General features: G+C 39.6%; 1 protein-coding gene across 3 annotated transcripts in view; it reads right to left on the bottom strand.

Moving 5' to 3' along the window:
* VTI1A (vesicle transport through interaction with t-SNAREs 1A) overlaps positions 1-26,994 on the bottom strand; it is a 352,105-nt gene that overhangs the window by 115,155 nt on the left and 209,956 nt on the right. For 2 of the 3 annotated variants that reach the window (XM_006277966.4, XM_019485971.2), the window contains exons 6-7: positions 22,531-22,601; positions 15,844-15,905 (exon numbers count right to left, since the gene is read on the bottom strand). In XM_006277966.4, coding sequence (XP_006278028.3) covers positions 15,844-15,905; positions 22,531-22,601 — 133 coding nt within the window. Of the gene's footprint in view, positions 1-15,832; positions 15,906-22,530; positions 22,602-26,994 lie in introns of all 3 variants that reach the window. The other variant, XM_019485972.2, reaches the window with a different exon arrangement.

The raw sequence follows: 26,994 nt of genomic DNA on the forward strand, positions 1-26,994 counted from the left end.
ATAAGTAGAAACCCATTTCCACTAAGCACACAGTAATACCATATTTTTGTGCATACTGCACACCCCCAAATAAGATACACCTTGCTTTTGGAAGACAGAATATTGAATTTTTTTTTCCAGCCATAGGAACAAATGTATGGGAGATACAGAGCACTGTGATGGGTGACATCTTTATTTTGGGATGAAACTCGACAGAAGCTGGTGTCAGTTTGAGAGCAGCTGTGAAAGGTTTTGCACTGGACTGTACCCTCTTCCACTTTTTGGAAGGCACAGAGGAGCTTGCAGCCATCTTGTACCTTAGTGTCTACCATGCAGTGCCTCTATGCCAGGGGTGGGCAATTATTTTGGCTTGAGGGCCACTTAATGAGTTTTGGTGAGACTGAAATAAAAAAGAACCCAAATAACTAGCAGCACAAAATAGAAATCCCTGAATAAGTGGATTAACCTGAAATCCATCACATAGTAATGTGGTGGCTTTCTATATGGAAAGGCATTCTTTAGTGCCACCTATCTCCCTATCCTCAAAACAGAGTCAGACCTTTCAAACTATGCTTATAGAGTTTCAGAACCTACATTGGAGAAAGGGGATGACACCAAGGCCCAAACTGAAGTCATTTTAGAGAAGAGGACCAACTTTAACAGGCCTCCTGAGCAATCTATATTAGCAAGAACAGCCACAGTAAAAAACTGTAATTGGGTCAATGGAGCAAAAGGACAAAATAGAAACTCCTATATGAGCTGCTCCTTACATTTATCAAACCGAGCACTTCTCTGCTGTCTTGTGCACCTGCTCCTCCTCTCAGACTCAGATAGCAAACATTTGCAACAAGCTTTTCCATTCATTTCAATTAATAGAATTTTAAACCTACAAAACCACTGCCTAAAACAGAAGATGACAAAAATTCTGCTGCATTTTTTAAAAATCATGTTCAGCATCCTATACATCATTGACACACGTCTGCTTTCACATTGAGGCTCGGGCCATAGCTTCTTGTCTGCAAAGCACTTCATACACTGCCATCAAGCTTTACTTAATAAGGATATATATTAACTATATTCAACTGTATATAACAACTATATATATAGTGATATGGAATAATATTGTTTAACCCAAATATTATAATTATATTATAAATGCATGTATGTCCACATAGGCACATTTAATTCATTTTTTATATATACAGATGTGACTACATCTAGATATACATCTAGGTTATAATATTGATATATAGATCTATATATTATAGATCTATACATCTATAATACAAATCTATAATACAGATCTCTAATATAGATCTATATCTAGATCTATATATCTATTACAGATAGCTATCTATTTATCTATCTAGCTGTCTAACATTTTTAACTACATATAATACACACAATATAGAATTCTACCTATATCAAAAATCTATAGCACATGGCATTTTATTCCTCCCTTGCTTGGTATTGAATCATCAATAATTCAATACCAACCATTAAAAAATGACCAGCCAAGTGTACCAGTCCAAGTCACGATCTACAGAATGTAACTGGAAAGAGAGTTATCTACAGCAGCATAACCACCTACTTCAACTTACCTCTATCTTCCCATAAATCTCTAGGAGTCACTACTATTGAAATTGCCTTCTGCTCCCCAAATCGAATACAGACTAAGAGCAGGGCCATGTCTCTACATGTTTCTAGTGTACATAGTTCTGAAATCATTAATAATCTTTAATATCACATACTAGCTTTAAATCAAAGGCAAAACCATTTTTTTAGCCACTGATTTATTGTTGGTATTACCTTTGGAAATCATGGATTCTTAAATTACTGTCATGGCTAAACTTGATGGCAAAACTGCATTTCTGTTTTTTTACGGCAAAATAGGTCTTCCTGGGAAATTAGTTTTTGGCTATATGTGAACACGTATTTTTTTCAAAATCCTATTTGTAAAATCCAAGTAGGCAATGAGGATCAATAATAAGAGATTTCAATTGTACATATTTATTCTCTAAACAAGCTGGGCAATGGCAATAGTGGAAGGCTGTTTGCATGGAAGGCTACCGTGCTATTCCATAAATCAGGAGGCAAACTGGACTGTCAACCTTAACTGCGCAGTCCAAATATGTTACCTCCAACTCCTTCCAAAGTGAAAGTGTTGTGGTAATAGGTCATAAAATGTATGCACTGGTAGGATGCTTTTCATCTAAATTACCTTAGGATCATAGCAAAGTATGGCTGAAACGAATCTCATGAGGCCATCTAGTTCTGCCTCCTACTCAAGGGAGGCTCATCCCTGGTTAAACCATCCTAGCTACCCATCTACCTAATGCCTTACGTTTATTTGTACAGGTTATACTTCATCTTGCCACCAGTGAAACAACAGCTGCTTAATAACAGTCAGTAATAATACATCACAGTGAAGGGTAATTAGAAGGACACCCTTTCTAACAATCACCAGGAAGAGTTTAAAATATGTGGGAAGTATTTGCGTGCACTGGGATTAGACTGAAACACCAAGGACAACATCACTCTTCTCTTCTTCTGGGTATGCAGAGGTGGTTATGACTCCATATATGTTATCAAAATGTATTGTCTTTATCGACTCAAATATTTTTCTCTACACTTACACCTTTGGCAAGCATCTTAAAGTCCGTGAAAACATGGAAACCTGCTCAAGAGATTATTTTAGTAGGTATCCTCTTGCTTTAATAGACTGTTGCAACGTAGCGTAAATGGGAGGCATGTAAGTGTGATCCATCAGCACACAACTTTTGTGGAGCGACTGCGCTTTGTTAGCTGTTTGATCATCCTCACTGATCCATTGGCCATGGAAACTCTCTCTTTGCGCCAGTGATTCCACAGAAACTCTTCTGATGCCCAGTCAAACTTTCATACTACCTTTGTGATGCTAATGTAAAAGAAAAAAACAAGTAAACCCCCCCCACGTTAAAATAAGAAGTTGAAATCATGCCATTGGTTTCACTGACCGTAAGCAAGATAAACAAGATCCTTAAAGCAGACATTTGCTTCATCCTACGTTCAACTAGAGTGCAGCCGTTCATTGAAATATGTGGTATCAGGAATGGCAGGAGAGAGATCAATGAAGTGTTATTTTAAATTAATACGAATATAATGTAAGGCTTTGACTCTTGCACATAAATTCCTACAGGAGGGTCCCTCTACCTACACAAAGCTCTTTATATGATGTGGTCTTCAGGGCTACCTTTTTCAAGGGATTGCTACAAATTATCTTTATTTGTAGGCGACTAGACTTTGTCCACATAAAGCACTCATGGAAGTCTGGCCTTTGTGCCTGAGCTTGATCCTCAGTTGGTTTAAGAAAGTGTAGGTCCATGGAAGTCATTGCAGCTATGTCAGCATATATCAGATGAGAATCTGACTTTGCATATATAACCATTTTAATGACCTAAGCCTGGGCACAAGCTGCAGAAATTTATTTTTAAAGAAACATTCTTATAAAATAAAAAGGAACTACTTTGTAAAAAAATATGCTTGCACAGTTAAAATAGGTTGGGTCCTCATCTGTTTCTTCAAAACAACATGCCGACAAACGAGAAGATTTTTCTTAGATAAAATTTGCATAGATGCCTGGAAATGATTTATTCTGGCTATCACTACAGAAACATTTTGGGTGATCACAACTTCATTAATTTTGTTTTTAATGCACTCCCTTCCCCCCCACCTTTCTCTTTTGGATAAGCCAGATTTTTCCTATTCCAAAAAGTTTGAAATCAGTGACCACTTCTTATGTTGAATAATTCTGAACCCTTTCTTTAAATTTTTCCCAATAAAATAAGATGCTCTTTATATTCCAAAGAAGTTTTCACAAAAGTCAGCAGCACTGGGGTTTCTGATGCTGGATGAATATGAAAACCCCTTTTGTTCTCAGAAGTTCATGATGTATATCTATAACTTTCTTGTTTGTGGAGATAAGACCAGCCTTGTCTCACTAACTGCCATTTCAAAGGAAGATTCACAGTTGTTTGACTTTTGATCTGTGTGGCAACTAGCTCGACCACCTGCACTGGGTATGAGCTGTTACTGAGCTTGCTTTGTACCATCTTATGAACACAGCGAGCCTTTTAAACCAGAAACAAGCTGATATGTGAATACGCCAATTTACAATGTAAATATTCAGATTGGAAATATGGGCATCTTGAATGGCCAAATGTGTAACGTGCATATATTGTTTACTGATTTATATCATTAAATAAAGCAGATGGCTAAAGTTCTCCATCCACCTACAGTGGATTAAAACACAATGGTGTAATAGTGTGGTACACTGGTAAATGTGAAACATTGCTTTGTACTGGTCTAGTATTATAATAGCTGCTCACAAATAAAGTAAAAGGCCCCATATTTCCACTAAGAGTAATTGGCTTACAGCACTGGAACAATGTTACCTTCACAATCAACACATGTGAACCATTCACACTTAAAACTACACTGAAAAAAAAAATCTAGCGGTGACAGAAAACAGCAAGGGAATTTCCCTGTATGGATAAAGTGGACCATATGCCTTCCAATAACAAGGCAAGACCAGACATATCGAGAACCACATTTTAAAACAGTCCCCGGTTTATTATTTCAACAGGGTGATAAGAGTGCACAGTGCTTTATAGACTTCCAGGTGTACATTTTGCTTGCAGAAGCATCTGCATACAAATATGCAGAAAGATGCATTTTTAGCATCAAATTGCCCAAGTTGTGACTTGTATTCAAGAAAAGAATTTGGCCAAACATGTTCTCTTTGTAAGTAATAAATTGATCTTCTGCAAAAGGCAAGGTGAAGATTGAATTCTCCAGGGACAGAAGGTACTTTAGGACACACTTCATCTCAAATCCAATACAGATGCTACAACAACCTTCTGAGTCCGATAATACAGTTTGGCTTAATATTACAAAGTCCAAGTTAAACAAAAGCTATTAGATAATAAATGTTACATGGAGAGATTTTCTGGGTTAACCATGTTAATGGTCTCAGAATGATAAGTAAATATTTGCAGAACACACACGAGTCATAGGAAACCTCTTTTACTGTTTCCCTGAACTGGAAAATATTAATACCACTTAAGAGAAACTGTGTACAGATATAGAACTCATTAGCACATATAAAACCACAAGGAAGATGAGAAATGAAACCAAACGATGTTTAAAAATCAACAGCTTTATTATATGAGTCAGGCCTTCAGCTGATGTGAGTCTATTGCACCACTGATTTCAAATTGATGACTTACACTTGCAGTGTCTAAACCATGTTATTTCCAGATACTAAGGTTTAACCTTCACAAACCTGTTTTTTTCCTCCTAGAAAATGATGGGCATATTCTGTGCAACTTCAGTAATTCCTCAGTTGCCTCAAAAAAAGCAATTCATAAAATATGTATTTGAAGAAGGACCCATTGTTTTGTCTTGGAAATAAGCTCAGTCCAGGGCAAAGGCATTGCTTACAGTGTGTAGATTTGCATCTATACACAAGCAGGTTGCAAGAGTCTTTCCTTTGATGGAATCCTGGTTTAATGATACTGGGTGGAAATTGGGAATTTATTAGTTATAAAAGGGTATTTTCTTTTACTATTACAACTTGCTGTGATTCTGCTGTGACTTCATAGGCCTGTTTTGATCTGAACTGAATCTTCCACATTCATCTAGGCTCAGGGAAAACAATCAAATCTTCATCTTCCCAACCACAGAGCAGACTAAACAATCTCGTATTATGAGACACTCCCCCCCCCCTTTTAATTCATGACTTTGTTATTCTACAGACAGCTGTTCGGCAGATCAGTGATATGTGAGCATTTCTTCCCCTGGATGCCAAGGTCCAGTCCAACATATCCACGTGCTAGTCAGGGATAAAAGTTCTCCCTCAGTGTAATTCTCCCTTTTCCACTGTAACAGCATAAACTTATCTTCCTCACCAAGCTCTAACTGATCATGTATTTCTTAGTTTCGGATTTTATCAGGAAGCACTGTCATATGTCAGGCCCTGTTCTGGAAACCTTTCACAAATATTGCTCATTCAAGAGTTTTGACAACAAGAATGCCTGCATAAGAATTACACATACAAGTAAGACTTGCAGAATAAAGCACTAAGTGATCCAACAAAAAAAAATTACCTCCTCAATCCTGAACTTCAAAAGTGGAGGTGGTAAGATCAGTGCACCAAATATTTCCTCTTTTGGGCTAACTACAGACAGTCAAAATGCCCAAGGCTGAATTGATTCAATCTTTGCAGGTTAGTCTAAACTGTGTAGATTGAACTGATACGCAAGTGAACAGACATTCATTTTTAATTCTGGAAATGTAGCTGCATGCCTGCAGTGGCCCAGGCCAGAAGTTAGGCCAAGGCTAGCCTGCTGATCCTGCAAGGAAGGGGTTTGTGGGGAAGGTGCAAAGCCTCCTGGGATGCTGGGGGACTGTGAGCTAACTTGAATCTGGAGGGAATGTGGGACAGAACTTGAATAAACTGATTTAACCTAAATCAGTGAAGTCTGATACTACATCCATCCAGGTTTCTCTTAAACTGGTTTTGGCCAGTTTGAAAGAGGTTTCTGTGCGCTGAACTTCTGTTGTGTTACAGATCTAAATCAGTTTCCAGTGACCTATACCTGTTTATTTGAAGCTTCTGTCCCTAGCCCTAGTCTCTGAAGCATTTTTTTTGCATGGAAATTATTTCATGCACATAATGGAACACAAGGGCCTCCTCAGACACAGTCATACAGAAGTTACCTACCTACATATGACTATACTCATCTTCCAGTCATCTCATTGATCAAAAGGTGTTCCCCAACATGGTAAGGCAACATGCAAATCGTCATAATTTCAACAGGACTTTATGTTTAGAAATGATTGCCTTGAATACGTTCCTTTGTATATCTTAGGTGTAGTTGAGTACATATGTTGTTCTATGACAGCTATAAGTGGGGTCAAAATAGAAGTGATCCTCCATTCACAGCTGGACATATCAAATTCACTGACTTAAGAAGAGTTACTTTCAATAACTTGAATGACTACCAGTGAAGCTAATGATTTTTCTACTTCACCTGCAGAAGCAACCTGAGGGATATTTCAAATATTTTCATTTTTTGTTTGCTATTTCAGAATACAATGTTTGAATTAATTTGTACTTGTCCTAAGAAAGCATGGTTGGCATGAGCCTTGCCTTCCCTCAAAATGACATGCATGTCACAGGACGCTTTGGCTGCAGAATAACACTATGAAATGCCTTTTGTTTCACTTGCATGACACAAAATACAGTGAACTTTACTACTTCCTTTAGGCTCTTGCCTCTTAATGACAGTAAGTAGGTCTCAACGCACAGCACAACTACAAGGGGTTACATGATATTTAACCTATTGTAATACCTTACATTCTTGGTATATGTCGTCTAGGATGACTAGCATGGAGCAAGGCCCATTGGGATCGTACTTTTCCTGCAGAAACATAACTGTGCTTTAGATGATGTTATTTCCAGATGCTTAGCTGGACATAGCGGGGGGGGGGGGGGGCGGGGGGGGAGTTAGAGGCAGGGGGGACAAATGAGACAGTAATTCCAGATGATATAAAAGAAAGTATAAAGGCCACAGTACATAAAAAAAGAAAAAAGGGACCATCTAACGAAGGCTGTTTAGAATATTGTCCAGCATGTACACAAGGGAGGAGAGGCGGTCAACTGGGCACAGAGAAACAGTCTTTCAACATGAACTGAAAAATAAAACAAAATGCCCAGGTCTCTCTGAAGAAGAGATGGACACAACACTTTGCATAACTGTAATGAGATTTTAGAAGTAGGCAGATGGACCCTTTTTATTACCTTATGCATCAAAAACGTTATTAAAATAAAACATCAGTTGCCTTACTGTTTATGGACTTGTTTGCTTAGTTTCAAAGTCAGAGGAGATTTTTTCCTCCCCCTAACTAAACTCTCAAAAATGGACAAATTTAGCCATCGTAACATGCTTGCATTACTGAAATTGTTGTACATGGCATGATTCCAGAGGCGTTGAGTGTCTTCTGTGTAATACTGAGAATTCTCCCTATCTAGACATATGGGAGCTGAACAGCAGCATGCAAAGGGAGCTCTGCACTGTACAGGATGAGCCCACAGAAGAAAAGAATGTGATTTTTCCAGGGCTTTTTATCATTTCCACACATGCATAATACTGTCTGCGGGAAGCTGGGCCAGATCTGGAAATTGGCTGTTAACTGCTCATTAATTACATGAAATACATCTTGAAAAACATAAGAGAGCATTTCATATCTGAAATAAGAACATGAAACCCAGAATAATATATGCTGATTTTTTAAATTCTTCCTGCTTAGTACTATTGATACGTTTCTTAATCCCCAGGATAACTGTATTCCTTTATTTGAAATGTCTTAAAGGTTTACATGTTTTCTGGTTGGAATTCCTAATAATGAAGAATGTTTATACCCTTAGGAATTCTGCTGACATTACATTTAAGTTTTCCAGATGTTTTGCCCATCACTTCAACAAAGAAACAAGACAGCCTTTTAAAGTGGGAAAAATGACCAGAATGACCATTGGTAATTAGTTCTCAGATTTGTTCTGCAATAACGTAGAGCAATGGTACGTTCATTATTCAAGATACCTTATAATTAGCTGAGCCACAAGGTTTGTCAATAAATGGCCAGGGTTACTTCAACAGTGCGACGCAAATATTTACATCAATGTAATATGCAAATTGCTAATTTAAATGCTGGGAAATGAAAAATAATACTGTTCTCACTGTGCCATTACCAAGTCAATGTGATGCAACCTGTATAATTTATGGCACATGTTTAAGAGCATAAACAACAGGGGTTCAGCTATTTCTTCAGCGCAAGCCAAAGATAACGGTGCTACCCTAAGAAATAAGTAAGCACCGCTGTCACTGGCTCCCCTCCATATTTCGATTCACTACGAGGACGGTCCCCTTGCCTAAAGTTAAGCAGGTGCTCAGTGGACTTTGCTGAATTGAGGCCTTAGTAGTGTAACTAGGGCAGGGTGAGTGGGTACCAGCTCCGGGCATCAACTACGAGGAAGCACCAGGGTCTTCCCCCTGGAGTCTCTGCCACAGCCCAGTGCTGCTCCTACACCCATACCCTGTGCCCCCTACACTCCTCTGGTCTGCAGTGGTCAGCATGCCCCCTGTGCCCGTGCCCACCCCCACCCCAGGTGCTCAATGATGAGCTTGTTGTGCCTCTGGCCTTCATCCCAGATGCAGCTCCAAGTTCACAATCTGTCTGCTGCACAAAAAGATGCTCTTTCTATTACTTTTCAGCCCAGAAGTACACTTGAAATATTTTTCCTTCTGTACCCAAAAGCCAATAAAACAGGTTCTACTTAAACTTATTTAAAAAAAAAAAAACACAACAAAAACTGCTGGCTTGAAACCAAATGTGCAACATTTTTGCTGGAAAGGAGATTTCTCTAAAACCATGATAACGTGGGTTGTAAAAGTAGAAGTTATCCAGTTTAAAATAAAATATAATGGACAGATGCACACAAATGCCAGTAGGAGCACATTTCCCAGAAAACACTTCTCTCTTTCCGAGTTAAATATCTTCAGGGTCAAGGGAAACACCTTTAAAACTCAAGTTTGGGAACAAAATAAAATCCTCAGCTGGCCTAACACTAAGAAACCGAGCCTGAACATTGATACTGGTTTTATGGCACATTATAATTTATCTAATTTTGTGAAATTCTTTCTTCACACTACAAGTGATAATGCCCCTCCTTCCATTTGATAGGTCTTGATCTCCCATTAAATCAGGCTCGTTTTCTTCTGCTAATTATTTGTCTGCTACTCCTGGGGATTTCTCTCCTCTTCAACAGCCCTACCCATTGTTTTTAATCATTGCTGTGCCTGCTTCTTTCCTCAGACCAGATGAAGAATGCCTTATATTTGAAAGCTTGTCTAAGTTAATCCCGGTTGGTCCAATAAAACATATCAGCCACAAAAATCCTTGACTCTCATTTATTTAAAATAATCACTTATGGATACCCAATGACTGCTACTAAGGGAGGCTTCTGCTCGAAAGAAAAGTTTATGGCTGAGATCTTTTTGAAGGGCAAAAAAGTAAGGGAGAGAACATGAGGAAACAGTGCTGTGATTACTCCCACTGCTGTTCCGGTTTGCCTCAGTATGTGACTGTCTTTTTCTGATATTTGTTGTGTGTGGAAGTGTGGGCTAGATGGTCAAGAAAGGAAGAAGAAAATATATGGGAAGGCAAAGCAGACCCTAATCGATTTTTCAAGTCTCAAGGAGTGTGGAAGCATGGAAGAGAACCCGTCCATCCACTATGCTATGTTGCTATCCACCATGATCAATCTGTGGAAGGGAAGCTTATGTCGGGCCTGAGAGGATACTATGTTTTCATCTCAGACATAAGGACAATGGAGGAAATGAAGGCTTCTTAACAACAGTTGCAATAATTTGAAAAGTGCTAGGAGAAAGAACATATTTTATTCCCAAACCAGGATTCTCAAGCAGTAGCCTAACTTGGGGTAGGCAACCGGTGCCCAAGACAAGGCACTGACTTAGAGGAAGCACAAGAACGGAGGTGCTACTGCTGCAGGCTCAACGACCAGAGCTGCTTCTGCTGCTGCTATCTAGGGCAGGGGTTGGTGACTTCTGGTCCTAGGGCACAGAAGTTTCTCATGCATCTTCTCTACAGGCAGTGTTTAGGGCATCTACAAAATGTTAAAAAATAAGCATAGGACTAAAAAGTTTTAGATTGCAAAAGGAACCTGGAGAGCTGGGCAGTGATATCCAGATAGAGCTGAGAAGAATGTTGAAGAAGCTTGCCCTCTAATACTAACTACTACGGGTGTGCAATTTGGATTCAGCCTGATGCGGGGGACAGTGATTTGATTAGCTGATTTGGATCACTGTCCTGATTCATTTCAGCTGAATCTGAAGATTCAGTTCCAATTTGGAGAATCAGCAATTCGGCCATAGACACAGCTTTATGTTTTTTCTACATACCTCGAGGTACCAGGCACGGCTTGTGAATGCTGAGATGGTGGGGCAGGTGGAGCATCCCATGGGAGCGTGGTGGTGTCCCCCACATGCCTGGTGGTAGACCCCCTCCCGTGCACCTCCCCAGCTTGGCGTTCGGCCCCAGACCCAGGGAGCATCAGTCGCTGAGCTGGGGAGCCGGGGGGGGGGGGGTGTCTGCTGCCGAGCACGCGGGGGACCATCCCACACTCCCGTGGCATGCTCCATCCACCCCACCATTCTCAGTGTTCACGAGCTGTGCATGGTACCTCAAGGTAGGTAGAAAAAACATATAAAGCTGTGTCTACGGCCGAATCATCAAATCTCTCCGAATTGAATCGGAGGCTTCTGACTTGACTTGGAAAGATTAATGGGTGTCCTGATTCGATTTGGTTCTGGAGATTCAGCTGCCAAATCAGGCCGAATCTCCTCCAAATCGAATCAGTGACTGAAGCTTCATGCAGCCCTACTAAAGACCCAAGGCGCCCCCAAAACAAGCACCCCGTATGGCTAGCATAGTTGAAGAATGCTAGAAATGGCAGTTACCACAAGGGAGTAACGGGGCTAGAATTATGTCTGGTTACATTTACCTTTCCAACCTGAAACCCTATTTTACAGCTGTGTCAACTGGGAGCTGCCTTTTGCATGAATATGAAGTGCAGCTTCATCTTATGCCTCTGGAATCATGGTGAGACACCTTCACCTCTGTTACAGTGCCTCTACTGCTGCTCCTTTTACTGGTTCTAATATTGATGGTCATGCAGGTGTTGGCAATTCACATAATTTATCACATGAAAGTTGGTCACTTATTGTGTCATTTCCATCCGTTGCATTAATGGCAGTGTCCTCTTTAGAAGTAAGTCTTAAATAGGATCTTTTATATGGGCAGCTATGTTCATGAGGTTTTTCAGCATCCCATGCATAACAACTAGGAAGATGAAAATTGGAATGATTAAAACATACAGCTGCAAAGTCAGAAGCTGTGACGTTCTAGTGGGAAGATGTGTCATTTGGAGACTTCTATTTTTTTTCAGTGATGATAATGTCAAAAAGTTCTTGGGTTCTACTATGGCTCCTTCAGAAAGGAAGCCGGCAGGTGCTGTCTTTATTTATAGTAGGATTGAGATTCACCTCTCCTGGCATTTTTATTCAGGGCCTGGTTTTATTTGTTTCTAACTGGACTGTTCAAGTTGTTTAGACTGACCCAGTTGCATTATTAAAGTTTATCATGGCTACTGATCTCAATCCAGGACAACAGTTTTGTTTCTGAAAATATGAAGGGGGGTTTTATAATTTGGGGTGGGGTTTACACCCCATTTGACATCTTTCTAATAGACTGAAAACTCTTACAGCTCAGAAAGGGACTGAAGGTTCAAGACTGGATGCTTTAGATGGGGCCTCGTTATAAGATAGGGTAGAGGCATAATATTAGGCAGGAATCATATTATGCATATCAGACATATAATACATTCATTATACTAGAATTTAGAAACTTTGTAACTGAAAACTTGGTGAGCTACTATTATGTACTGAAAATGTCTGATTGTTGTTGACTGTCTTCATTTTTATGATGTGTGTGGAAATCTGGTTAAGTGTCAAGGAATATGATTAAATAGCCTCTTAACCCTTTTGCCTGACCTTCCCAATTTGCTGATATCAACATAGTCACCAGCCAGCATATGTTTTTTTCATTATACAGAAAAATGGCATATTTGGGAACATAGAAAGACAAAGTTTCAGGTTAAGTGAGAAGAATTTTTTAAAAACATTTATTACAGATCTTTCATCACATGGATACCCATAGGCACTTACCAGTAGTATGTAATGAACTCTGATACCTAGGAGGTGACTGTTTCTTTTAGGAGCAGAAAGAAGAGCAGAAGACTGGGCATGGAAAAGAGATCAGCGTGGCAATTTGAGAGAGCATGGACCTCATTTGTGGCATGCTTACGAAAAAGGTTGCCCCCTACTGGTAAGGTTTCTCTCCCTAATCTGCCATTAATTTGCTGCATCTTACTTTGTGATTTACCCTATCTTCACTTCAAGCCCCCATTTCTAAACGTTAAAGAAAGGTGCCGCATAGCTGAAAAGGATCTCACGCATCATTTTAGTTCCTAAATCCATACTTGGATACCATAAGAGTATGCAACAGAAGTCTATCAAGTTATCTAGCTTTTAAAATAACACGTGATCATGCTCATAAGAAAAGGTGCTCAGACATTTCCAGCTGTAAAAAACACAAACGGTTCCATTTAACAGATCACATTAATGACTAAGGCAGGCACACAGCTTCAAAGAATAGCAGCAGATTCCTACTGGCGAGTAAAAACTGCAGCATTTAGCTTAATGCCCTTTCTATATGATAATAGCCCTGTATCATTGTTCTTTATTGGTTCCAGTAATTAGATGAGTGCCTGCACGGTAGCTAGCACAGTAAGCAGAATTCAGACCCAACTGCCAATTGACGGTAATTACTTTCCTACACTTTCACTTGATCTATCGAGATCTTTGCTGACTTCCTGGTTTTGCATCTTGCTGTTGTTCCTTCCATAATTCAATTAACATTTGGGAGCTGCCGAGGTTGGTTGGAATATCCCCAGCCAGGTTTGTCCTTTCAGTCCTAAAATAAAGTGAAGTCTCTTCTGGAATCTGTTAAGTATTTGCAAATAATGGCACGAGCAAATTTTCAGAGGAGCTCTTCCTATGTGCATCACCACTGCACAGGCACTTCCTGACGCACATCTGTATCATTCCATGAGTATCCCTCCTATTTGCTTGGCCCAAACCTTCATCTGCCTTTTATCCAGATGGGTGACTCAGTCAGGCATTTTTTGACAAAGAAAAAGGAAATCCATTGGCCTTCTGACATTAAAAAACAGGCCTTTTTAGTGTTTGACTACATAATCCATTTGTCTGGAAACAGAGCCTCGAGTATATTTTACAAAGGTCATATTTTTCATTTGTTTTATGGAGCACTTATAAACTAGGACTTCTCACTGTGATTCCCAAACACAAAACAAAGTCAAAGGTTACAGCATATGTTTTTGTTTCAGCTTCTCCAAATTACTTGCAAATGTATTCAAACACAATATGAGGAGATACTTTATTTTATTGAAAATAACAGACTACAGGGTCCTGCCAAAAAGGCTGAGGTACATCAAGCATAAACATGGAAAAAATACATTGGTTTAGAAACCCATAAATCCTTATTTGAATCTGCCAACCTGAAAGCCTAGCAAAGCCCGAAAAAACTATTTTTCCTAAATGCTATGTCTGATTAAGCCATACTATTAAGTGACAGCTGAACTTTAACATTAATATGATATTATTTAAATAACTGCACGATTTTTTTACACTAAAAATGATGAATGATTTTTAGACAGCTCAATTGACATAAAGCAAGAAGCCCCTTTAATGAGATTTGACAAAATGGAGACATATGCAGAATATTCGTTACAGCTCATGTCGCAGGGCCCTTCCTGGGGAGGCTATGGGTTTGGTTGTGTGTTTTTTTTGATTGTCTACAGGCACTCAACCATCTCTTTCAATCGCCACTTCCTTTCTCTGTGGATTTTGAATTTAGCTTATGTCATTTACATATTACTCTTAATCAGAGAATTTTCTATGTTACGGTTCAGAGTTGGAATTGAGAGAAGTCGGTGAAATGGAGGCATAAGGGGCAGTTATCTTAACCTTTGTCAGCTGGGTATATACGGAACGAAGCAAGCTATTTTCCCGGCTCGACTTATGGAGAGATAAAGCTGGCACAAAAGAATAACTTATTAAATTCTGTTTGTCGGTATTTTCCAGGGCTAGCGATAAATCAGGAACTTTGCTTTAAAAAAAAAAGTTTTACCAAACTGCCTTAAACAAATACGCACGATGTGAAAGCTTGTACCTTGCAAAGGGACTTCTGAAGGGTCACCACATATCAAATTCTTGCAGCATATTCTATTAAACTCCATCTTCCTTAAAAAGTTTCTCTCTCATAACGTCTGACACCACCCACTAGGCTGACCCTTTTCTTCTTTAAGAAGCTGAATACAACCGTAAAAATATGGACACCACAGAGCCACATAAATGTTGCTTTGCTGTATAAACCCTACAGGTCAGGGGATTCCACCGATTCAAAAAAGCTGCCTGGTAAGCTGCTGATTTAAATTCAAGGCAACTGAAATTCAGTCCGTTACTTCCTTTCCCCAGTCCAAGACAGATTTTTAAGATGCTAAAAATGTTTCTTCCCACTTTACTTTAAATCCTAGGGACACACGTTTGTCATATTGGTGCATTGTGCTCCCTATTGCATCCCAAATGAAAGACTTAATTAAGAACGATGCTCCAAGTCTAAATAAGTACAAATACTTTGAAATACACACACATGCACACACAAACACGCACACGCTTCTCTGAATGTACAAGAATAAAATCAAGCTAACGCGTTAAAATACTTGGCTGCATCCCCCGAAATAATGGGTCAGGTATCGCGGAGAAAGAACTTATTTTTGGAATACAACAAGAAAGACAAATGGCTGCACAAAGAGGCTGCACCTGAGGCTATTGAAAACTATGTTACAGCCAGACTAAATTCTTTCCATTGTGTAAGAAAAACCTCTGTGGGAAAACCTTCCCTCCAATCTGATTCTTTCCCCTCCTTCAATGCAAGCCAGCTTCAATATCAGCTTTTAGTTTCAAGAGATTCTACACATAGGACTATACAGAAAAATACGCAAGTTAGCAAAACTCGGAGATACGGTTTAAAAAAAAAAAGGGAGGGAGGCGGGGGACAGAAAGAGAGAGGAGAGAGGGAAATGTGTCCCTACCTTGGCCTTACCTTCGCAACATCCCAGTTAGGATCCTGGAGCTCTTCCCCAAGTTTGCATCTGTTTCTCTAAGCTGAGGAGAAAAGGGTAATATTAAAACACAAAAATCACATGCTCTCTATTCTGTACAAACAGCACAATGTTGTGCTGGCTTAAGCAACCTCAGTTGTAGCCTACAATAGATTTACATTTGAGAACTGTAGTAAAGACTCTGAAATTAGGAGCAATTTTTTTCTTCTTCTTCTTCCTTTTTTTTTTCTTTACATAAAGATGAAACCTGTGAAAGATAAAACAGTCAATGCAACAAAGATGACAAAGAGCAATAAAGGTCTGATGAGCGAATGCAATACAGATTGATATCTATATTTCCCATTGATGTGTGTGTGTAATGCCTAAGCATATTAGAGGGAGTTAAGCGTGGGCATCAAGAGATGAAGAAACACCCAAAGTGTTTCTTGGCTTTTTACATATTTTCTTTCATTGGCTTTCAAAGATGCTCCCTAGATAAAACAACGCGAAGGAAAACCAGCATTACCAAATAATGCCGTATTTGTACAGTGCAAAACAGATCTTGAATATATCCACGCAGCCAACAAAGCAAAGTTGTACCTATCGTCAAGATAGGTCCTGATCCTATAGAGTATGGGCAGTTGCACTGAATGGATCCCAAGGTACTTTGCAGACTTTACTAATGGTGCAAACCATATGTATAACAAAGAGTGAAGTTTTCAACAATGAGCATCTGGATCCCAGAGTTTCAAAGCATTTTTAGAGCTTCTGAATGACGACTTCTGATGATTTGAGACCTTGCTTGGAAACAGCTCTATGCTGATCTTCCCTTGCGGTGGATGGACCGGGTGTCGTAGTCTGTTCTAAGAGAAGGACCTTCACCTTCCTCTCACTTTTACTTCAAGACCAGAAGACAAGCACCAAACAATTATTGCATTCCTTGCAGGGGAACAATCTTCTCATAGACACTCAGATCTGCTGGTTTGTCCTAGATATTTCACTCTTGGGAAAAACAGGTATCTTGAATCTCAATATTGTTTCAGCACTGACAGCAAAATCAGGAATAAAACCTGACAGTAAAATCTGGCAACTATAGCAGCCCCCCCCACCTCCCTTTTTTTTTTTTTTTTTTTTGAAATGCACAGCAACTATTTTCTTCAAAAGAAATAAAGCCACTACTTCTATTATGCAGATACAGTTTCAGGGGGAAAACCTGCATAGAGTATGGGGACATACCTATGTAACACAACCAAATGTAAAGGAGAAAGTACAAGAAAAATTAGTAAATGCATTAGTCTTTTAGGTGATGAGAGAAAACTTCTACAACATGCTTTTGCAGTTGCAAAATTAGGAACCAAGGGACTGTCCTGAGGCATTTTTAATCTCTTAGTCCTAGGCCAGTGAGATCTCTGATGGATCAGCCAGAGACTTCTGCTGACCAATGGCTAACCATCTGGAAGGCTCCCATGTGACACAATGAGAGCTATCCTTAAGAGTGGGGATTTGCTGAGAGAGTTAATGGAAGAGGAGCTTCTGTATTCTGTTTGGGTACACAATGATTCAACATCTATTTTTTCATCATCACATCTGATTTAATGAGTTATGGGATGACTCAGCTGGCCGGACAACCAGTGCTTTGTTGCAGCATTTCTCAACCTGTGGGTCATGACCCAAAAGTGGGTTGCAAGAATATATGAAAGAGTCATGACCAAACTTTAAAAATGGATTCTTCTTTAAAGAAGAAAAATGTGGGAACCCGTGTCTTCCAGCCAACAAGGGGCTATTTCCTCCAGAGTTTATTGCTTCTAGGCACGCCATTTGAACATGCACCCAGGAGCAATTAGCTCTGGAGTTTATTCATATGCAGCACGTTGAGCTGGGCTGGAGCAGCCCCAGCTGGCAGGGAGCCTGGGGGGTTAGCCTGCCAGCCCAGGGCTGCTTCCCTTGGCTCAACGTGCTGCAGAGGGGTCGGCTGGAGCATGAGGATAGGCAGCAGGCAGACCCCACACTGAAGCAACCTCATGCCCAAGCCAGCCAAGCAGTATCTATACTTGTACTGCTGCAGACTTTTTCATTCTGTGGCAGGATAGTACTTGTACTTACAAGTGCAACTATTTACAAGTACTTGTATTTACAAGTATTCTCCTGCTGTGGAGTATATGAGTTTATTCCAGCCTAACAGGGGTACACACGTAGACGTTTACTGCGTAGTAAACATCTCGTGTAGATGTGTCCAATTTGGCTTGCAAGGCAAGACAATTCAACATCTAAAATCAGATCTTAACACGCTATAACAAAATTGCTGCTATTTAAAATTTTAAAAAGCTTATTAAGGGTTAATATTTTATCCCAAATACAGATGGACAACAAAGCATAAATACACACCTTGCATTGCTCTTTTCTTAAGTTCAGAGGTTCAACGCTGGGCAGAGGAGTTCAGTATTTTTTCCTCTTCCTTGTAAAAAATATTTTTTGCTGTGGATCTTTAAATATTAGGTCACTTTTGTTCATAGCTTTGGCAAATCTGGAAATCATAATCACTACTAAGTGTAGAGAGGGAGAGGAGGCTGAGTTGTATGTTGCCATTACACAGACAAAAGGCAAAGCCATTTAGTAAAAATAATTTGGAGCTAGTATACTTATGGTATAACAGCATAAGGGACGTCAGAACGAACTTGGAATACATCTGTGTACAGACACTTGGTGATGGTTTAGATGATCCTGCCTTGAGTAGGGGTTTGGACTAGATGACCTTGTAAGGTCTCCTCCAGCCTATAATCCTGTGATTCCATCTACGGCCTTAGAGAACAGGAGAAGAACCCAGGCTCTTTTTCTTCCATTGGCAGAAAACTCATGACTTTTCAAACTGTAAGTATGCTTTGAAATATTTCATTTCTGAATAAAAGTGCAGTTTTTTTCTCCACTTCCCTGCTAATATCTGATCACTGTGCAACAGCTGATGTCACACTACCCTCGGCTACGTCAAACCAGGGAACTGTTTTAGAGGGTTGCAGTATCATTGGATGCTGAAATACAGATTTAAGATTCTACTCATGATTGATAAAATAAGGGGAAAAAGGATACATGCAAATAGTATGTTCTGAAATATAAATGCACCGGTCTATTTTTAGGACTATCAAGATGTGTTTATCCTCCAAAATATGAATCATTCACATTTTCTTGTTAAGAAATTGTGAAATGAAATTGTGGTGGAGGACTGGAGTCAGAAATTTGGGGTTTATTCCTGGCTCTTTCACAGCTTTCCTATGTGCCCTTGGGCAAAATACACACACACACACACACACACACACACACACACACGCGCATGCATACACACACATGCGCACGCGCACACACACACACATACACACGCGCATGCGCACACACACACATACACGCGCATGCGCACACACACACATACACGCGCATGCGCACACACATATACACACGTGCGTGCGCGCACACACACACATACACACGCGCGTGCGCGCACACACATATAAAAAACAATGTTCTATTTCAAATGAGTGCTAGGAAGAAAAAATTAAGGATTTTTTTGGAAAGTGTGTTGAGATTGCCCAATAAAAGTCTAAATGAGTGCCCGAAAACTTGCAAAGAAAGATCTTTTTTCGTTGTTGCTATTTTCTAGTTGGTTTAATAAAAGGTATCACCTCTGAACCAAGAGTTTTAGAGATTTGTATTCCTTATGCAAGTACATAACATTTTAAAATGTCTTTTTAATAGAGAGCAAAAGAAGATGGAAGGAATTGAAGATGGAGTGGAGATTCCTGGAACTGAGGGGTGTGGTGGAAACTAGCAGGTCATACTGTTCACCTCTGCCGATCTAGGGTTGTTCCTAAGTAGTCATTAGTACTCTAAAATTGTATTCTATCTAGTTAAAATGATTCCTGAAGTGGGGTCATTTTTCCTGTAGAATTGTTTTTGACACTGCACTTTCAGAGATTTTTAGATTTTTTTTTTTAAATATGCAGCTTAAATCTTTAATTTCTTAATTTATTCCAAATATTTCTAGCTATATCTCTTTTGACACCTTAAATCAATTTACTCCTCTCCCTCCATGGGATTTTCATTCTCCAGCCATTTAGAGACTATTATCATGTTTTTAATATTTAGCTAAGCTATGCATATATTTAACTCATTTAAATATCACTTATAAGTAAATCTCTCCAATTTGTCAGTATTTTCCCAACAAGTCCCTAAAAAGCAAATACAATATTCCAGTCTGATACTGTCAAACCACAGTCTTGCAGGAACAGTTTATTTGCTGTGATACTGGCCACTCAGGGAAACCAATCTTAACAAAAAGAAACGAGGAAACGGGAAATTTACAGATGTGAACCAAGGGCATAAGTTTTTAATGGATTTCAAAATGCAGACCTATGCACTCACATGGATTAAATGGGGAACTTTTCTGAATCCCTCCAAAGAAAAGCCCTAACTATGTACTACAAAACAGGATATGAGCACCAGAAGCTTGACAACGGGTCTTTGCATGGAAGCTCTTCAAAAAAAAATGAACTTTTGCTGAGTAAGCTGAGTGATCTTGCTCCATGTGGCTTCCAGGCTGTGCTGTGATCTCATATCAGTAAGATATGGACCTTCAGGCAGGAAGCCTGGAAAAGGAGAAGTCTCCAGGAAGCCAGAACTAATTTCAGGCAAGCTGAGAACAGTGCAACTGCAAAAAACATGGGACCACAACAGGCACATATTCCCTTGCCTCGCCTCTTGTTGTGAGGAACACCAGGATTAGGGAAAAGGGGATAAATATAATCCACTTCCTCGCATTGATTCCTAGTGAAGATGTTCAGTCCAACTGACTGGGGGCCAAAAGTTCAAACACACATGCACAAAAGCTTCTCAGACTATGCTAAGGGTCACTGGATGTATTTAATGACTATTCAATTAGCTTAGTAGGATATTTATGGCCTCTTGCCCAGAACCTAGAAAACGAGCTCTCTGGAATTCAACCTCAGGTTGATCACATTTTGTTCCATTGCATTGACACTGAAATGCTGTTTCTTTGATGACCCTATCACTTGAATAGAGGAATATAGACGTCGGTCTTGCAACTCAACAGACTACCATCTACCTTGGGTTCTGTCTCTCTTGCCATTCAAGGAAGGGCCTGATTTTTTAGGTAGCACAGGGGTTTCCAAAGAAAAAACATGAAATTCCATTGCGACTTGACCACAACCGGTACCCCAGTGAGGCGAAGTCTGCCCCCCTAGGTGCTGTATAGACACAAATGCAGTGAGTGTGCCTGGCATGGGGCAAATGTGCACAATCAAAGGGCCCTAGTACAGCTGCCTTGTGGACAAAGGCCTTTCCCAATTCAAGATGTCCCAAACCTCTTTAAGATGGGGGAGAGGCTGGTAAACATGCGAGTTTTCTTAACTGACCAAATATACATATATACTCATATACATGTATATAAAAGATGATGATCCTAGCTAATGTGTCATCCGGATAAAATCCCTCCGGTGACTCGCAATACAGAAAAGTATTTAGCTATGTCTGCCTCATGGAGAAAGAAGAGGGGACCCTGAATGTGGGCCAGGAACACAGGGGGTCCTCTTTGCTCTAAAAAAAGATGTTGGGGGGTTAACGCACCCAAGGTGGCACGTGTACTGAGCATCACCCACTCTCGCCTCTAAGTGAACAAAGATGAACACTCTCTTAGTGGGGCTTATTCCCAAGAAAATCATTGCCTCTGGGGCAAACCAGAGTTGTGGATCCCTTCTTTTGCTTCCTTTCTTGCTCTCTCCTCTCCTAATTTCTTATCAACTCCTGATGCTTCTTGCTGATTGGCATCAGATTTTGGAAACAGGAATAAACAGAAACCCGCCTCCCCCAGACGTAAAGCATGCACTTCACAGCCCTATATGCTTCTGCGGTCACAATTCTTCCACTTCCTTGTTTTCCACAGTCATAATACACCTAGACATACCAGGGTCTTCCATAAAACAAGGAAATGACATTATCAAACAATTATAGCTATTCTTTTCTTAATATTTGTTATGTTACTCTTCTAAACATTGCTTTTAAAGAGCAATTTTCATCAGGAGATCTCAAAAGCACTTTTTAACAAGGTTGGTATCATTCTCCCCATTTTGCCAATAGGGAAATTGAAAAAGAAGCAGTAATCTGCCCAAGGTCAGCCAGTAGGCCAGTGGCAGAATATGAAAGGGAACCAGTCTCTCCCTCTATTAGCTTGCACCGATTCTCCAAGGGGTTCAAGATTTAGTCCATGGCTGTGCTCACTATTTTGTCCCTGCTTGGTGCTTACTGCCAAGCTATTTTCAACTGTCAAAAGGCTGCGTCCAATATCGCCACATTGTCAACCCGTTATAGAAACGGGCACTACAGAAAATCTGAGCATTGATGGACAGAACTAATTCCTGATGGCAGGATCCGGACCAGTGTTTGCTTCCAAGCACAGCCCCATTCATTTCAATAAGTCTGCCTGTGGGATAGAGTTTCTAGAATCAGTCCCACCTCCACCTTGGTCTTATTTTTAATAGGTAGTTATAGATGATGATTATATACTAGAATATCACAATTGACTTATTTAAGACTCTAATCAATGTGACGGATTATTTTTGCTTAGCAGTGAACTTGCCCAAAGGACATAAAATCCTAAACCAGCAATTCTTTAGCATCAAACTTACCCTCTCCCGAGCACGCTGGATCTTCTCCCTGTCATGGCTGAGGTTTTCCAGCATCTCCTGTCCGATCTGTTCTGCATTAATAAATCCAAAAGTAAATCATGAAAAATATAGCTTTTGACTGTAAGCCCTCAAAATGCCAGGTTAAATTCCAAGCAAGATATTTAAGGAACAACTGCATTTAAATATACATTGGCCTAATCACTCCACCTAACTGCAAAGAGAAGGAAATCACCAACACAAAATTTAAGTTTCTGTTGTAACCTAAAAATGGAGAAGTAACCATCCAAGCACGAGCTGTCCCCTGGAAATTCTTATGAGGACATTTAAGCCCCGTGGACAGATGCTGACCTTTGTCTCGTGTAACAAAGGCAGGGGGACTTTCAAATTTACTCCAAGTAGTGGGAGTTCATTTTTCTCACATATCCTTTACTCTCTTTCCCCTTTTTGTTCTCTTTTGCTTGACGGGAAAAATGAGGAAGCTTTCACTCAGACACAAACAACACTCACAGAGCTCCTCAAAGAGATGCACGAGAAGAAGACCTTTCTTCTGGAGTTCCTCAACTCCAGCTACTGATACTAAAGTGAGACCCTGCTGTATCAACTCCAACAACTAGTGTCCTCCTTTGCTTCCCTGGCAGCGCCATTTTGGGTTACACAGCATTTCTTACATGCTTAGAGACCTATTCTTCTAAGTCTCCTAGTATTTTTGATAATAGATATCCGAGTTAAATTGGTTGGAATAGTCTTTTGTTCATGTTTAGTTTGGTTGCTTTCATAGTCTCTACTGCACTCAAACAGTTGCAAAGTCAAAGAGAAAATTCAGGCCCCGAGACATAACACATAGATTTTGTACAAGGCAGGATTTTACTCTTGAAATAGCTTTAATCACATAGTGGTCTGAAGCTGAAATAGCTATTACAGATAGGTATTATTATCTTGTTATACTTGTGTAACATACTGGAGAGGTTTCCATCTTCAAAGCTCTATTCAAACATTCATTAATTCTCCCTACATCCCCGTAGGGGAGGAAAGGAAGCCATAGGACTCCCATTTTACAGGTGGGGAAAGGGACACAAGTGGTTGCGACTTGCCTGAGGCCAGGTAGCAAATCTGAAACAACCAGGAGTTTCTGACTTCCAGCCACGTGCACATTCCTTGAGGCTACTCAGCCTAAGTTGCCAAAAATATGATTGCCAAAACCGAGGAAGTCCTCTGGAATATGCACAGCTCTGAACAACAAACCCCTACATTGTTATTGCTGTTACTCAATGCGGTCTATTCCTGGATTACTAAATGAGCAAGACCTCAACAACTGATCCTTGTAACACTAGTAGGGATCAATTAAAAAAAAAAAAAATCAGGAATGCATCAGTATGGCAAAATAAAACAATTTAAAATTTTCTGGAAATGATCTAATTTAGATTTGCCTTGAACATTTTTCTATTACTATTACTACTACTATTATTCCTACTATTATTATTACTATAGGGAAACAAGTCGTAGGCACCTTCTTTTCTTTTCTGGGGTTTTGCTTTTTTTTGGGTAAGTTCGTTTCAATGCAAGGTAATATATATTCTGTCAGATAAAGACCAGAGAAATTCATTACAGTTTACATGTCTGTGGCTGTTGCCAAGTACAGTACAAGTAAGATAAATATTTCTTCAGATATCTGACCACAAATTGACATCCCCATTATGCTATCTGGTCCCTGCTGGCTTGCTGCTCTTTACTTGTAGCTGTATATACAATGCCTCCCAAAGGTGAAATGTGGTAATATATGTGGTTACCGAGTCAAAAACCTGTAAGGTGGAGTACAGCTATGCAGATGAGTAAAAAATGATTCAAGACTAATCTGCATATGTTTGAAGGCCAAACAACCTTCCAAATAAAAGTAGAACATACTTTCTCTCGTTCACTATTGAAGCACTTAAAACTCAGGAACACACACAAAAAATAGGTATACACAGTAATTTTAAAACCGTTTCTTTTATTTAAAAAACTAAAAACAATCAAACAATCAAACGAAAACAATCAAAGTCTAGCAAAGTGGCTCCAGGTTGAATTATAACAATTATCTACGACTAACCTTTAAAAAGATATGGAAGTGTAAAAGAGTGTGTTTTCAAAGGAAGAACTAAAAAGGCAGGGTAGTTAAACGGCCCGATATTTTGCAACTCGGATGCAAAAAATATCTTTGGACAATGCGGCTCTGTTTTTATAATCCAAATTTAAGCACTTACTGTATTTTTTCATCTTTTTTCCCCGTCACTGGCAAGTTTGCACTCTTAGCTTTTTATAATGATTTAGTTTATTTTCTAACCATCAACGTGACAGCAGCATCAACTGTAACTGAGGGTAAAACACCGTCACTTTGACGAATAGTGTATTTTCCTCTCATTGTCGATGACTGAAGACATCAATAAATAAGGAAGGAGAGCATGTCAGCCAGAATATCACAAAATGAATTGTTGATATGACACATAGGAATTAAACCTTCAGCCATGAAGTTCAGCCTGGCAGAGGGGTCCCAGAACTGAGGTAGCAGCGTTTCCTCCCAACAGCCTCCAAAGATAAATAATTGGGCGGATCATCAATTTTACAGGAGTTGTTTTATTCTATGTGCACTGATGATCTTTGGCCCTTTTCCTTGGGCTAAAGGAGCGCCAGAAGTTGAACAAAGAGACGTAGTGGAGGCGACACTGAAATCCTGGCAACGTGTTTGAACATCTGAAACCAGCCCCTTGATGCAAAGACCCTTGCTCTGGTCTCCAAACTTGCACTGCAGTTTATAGGACTTTTGCAGAAGAAAGGTCAATCCAATAACACTGCAGAAATGAAGATAAATTCACTCAGGTAAATGAGGTGATAGGAGGGGATGCTATGAGACCTTAAATAGAACAACTCATCGGTTTGATATTATTGCCACATATTTGGCATCGCTTTACATATCTCGCCAGGTTTTCCCTATTTTCCTCCCCCTGTTCAAATGTTCAGGTTTTAATCCAGGAGTGCATGCTAAGATCCTTTCAGACTATTTATAATGTGGATCAGAGACTAAGCTATTAAAATTATGCACAGTAGTCAGCTTTATAGGATGTGCTGTAGTAAGGATGCATACATTTAAGATCACCACTAGAACCTGAGCGCTGTCAGATATTGTGCAAAGGTGTATTGTACTCATGAACCCTTCGGTTTTGGCTGCGGACTGTGAATTAGGCGCCGCCTGTAAAAAGGCAGCTTAAACTTCTTTTTCATTATATTTCTGCATAATGCCTGGCACAATGAGATCCCCGCTCCAAGAAAGGGTCACAAGGTGTTGCCACAACACAAATAAATAGCTTAATTTTAACATTACTGTTATTTATTTATATATGTGGGATCCCTAAAGTGACATATAAAAGTATATCTTTAAATTACAGCTAAACCATCCAGTAACAAAGATGTCTGTATGTTTATACTCTCATGATATTTGTGCTAACTGAATGTTTCATATTATCTCATTCTTAAGCTATATCATAATGAACAAGGGGGAAAAACCCCCCACACAATCCAGTCCAATGATGCGTTCACAAACAGGTATTGGTTTTAAAGGGAGAATCGGTGTCATGCTTCCTAGTCCTAACTTTATTCTGCCTTAAAGCTGTTAATAATATAGCAGGGAAAATCAACTGTTTGACCACTGAGCACTTTGAGAGTAGCCCATTTTTTGAGCGTGCATTTGGTGGGGGGAGAAGGCGTATCTACAAAAATTGCATCTAGCCTTACATGGGCTGGCTGTACACGAAACTACAACCATATCACTTCCCAAAGGTCTGCACACAATTAGATACATAAATAACGATGCTTTGACCTATATAAATTACAGTCGTGAAATTAATAGTCGTATTTCTTACAGCTGCATTCAAAAGGAAAAGTGGGGTAGGAAGCAGTTTGCCAAATAAAGAAAGAACATTCATTGAAAAAAGTATTTGTACTTGAAAGGCTCTAAGAGGACACTGCAAAAATGGAGATCAGAAAGTAAAATAGAATGAACAGGCAAAGGTATTTGACAACATCCCTTTATAAATTAATTTGCTTGGCTTTTATCAGCCTATAAATGTAATAACTGTTCCTGCTGGATTCTATTATTTCCTTTCCTTACAGGCAAAGAAAAACTGAGAATCCTCCCACAGAATTAAGAAAATGTGTATTTATTTATCCAAAGACTGGCAATGCTCATTTAGAGCCATATTTCTCTCTTGGCTAAACGCTGGTACATTAGTCTCTCTCTAAAAACCTGTATTGTATGGCTGAATGATTAGAAAAAGGCTCTTAAAAAAAAAAAATCAGTCTTGCCTATATGGTAAGTAAATACTTAAGCGATTTGAAGCAAACAGACAAAACCTCCGTAAGTCAGGAAAAATGAACTTGTGCCCGAGGTGCAGCAGCATGCATCACAAAAAAAACTAGCTAGGATATCCACTA

This window comes from Alligator mississippiensis, chromosome 6 (genome assembly GCF_030867095.1).
Source record: "Alligator mississippiensis isolate rAllMis1 chromosome 6, rAllMis1, whole genome shotgun sequence".
Lineage (NCBI taxonomy): Eukaryota > Metazoa > Chordata > Crocodylia > Alligatoridae > Alligator > Alligator mississippiensis.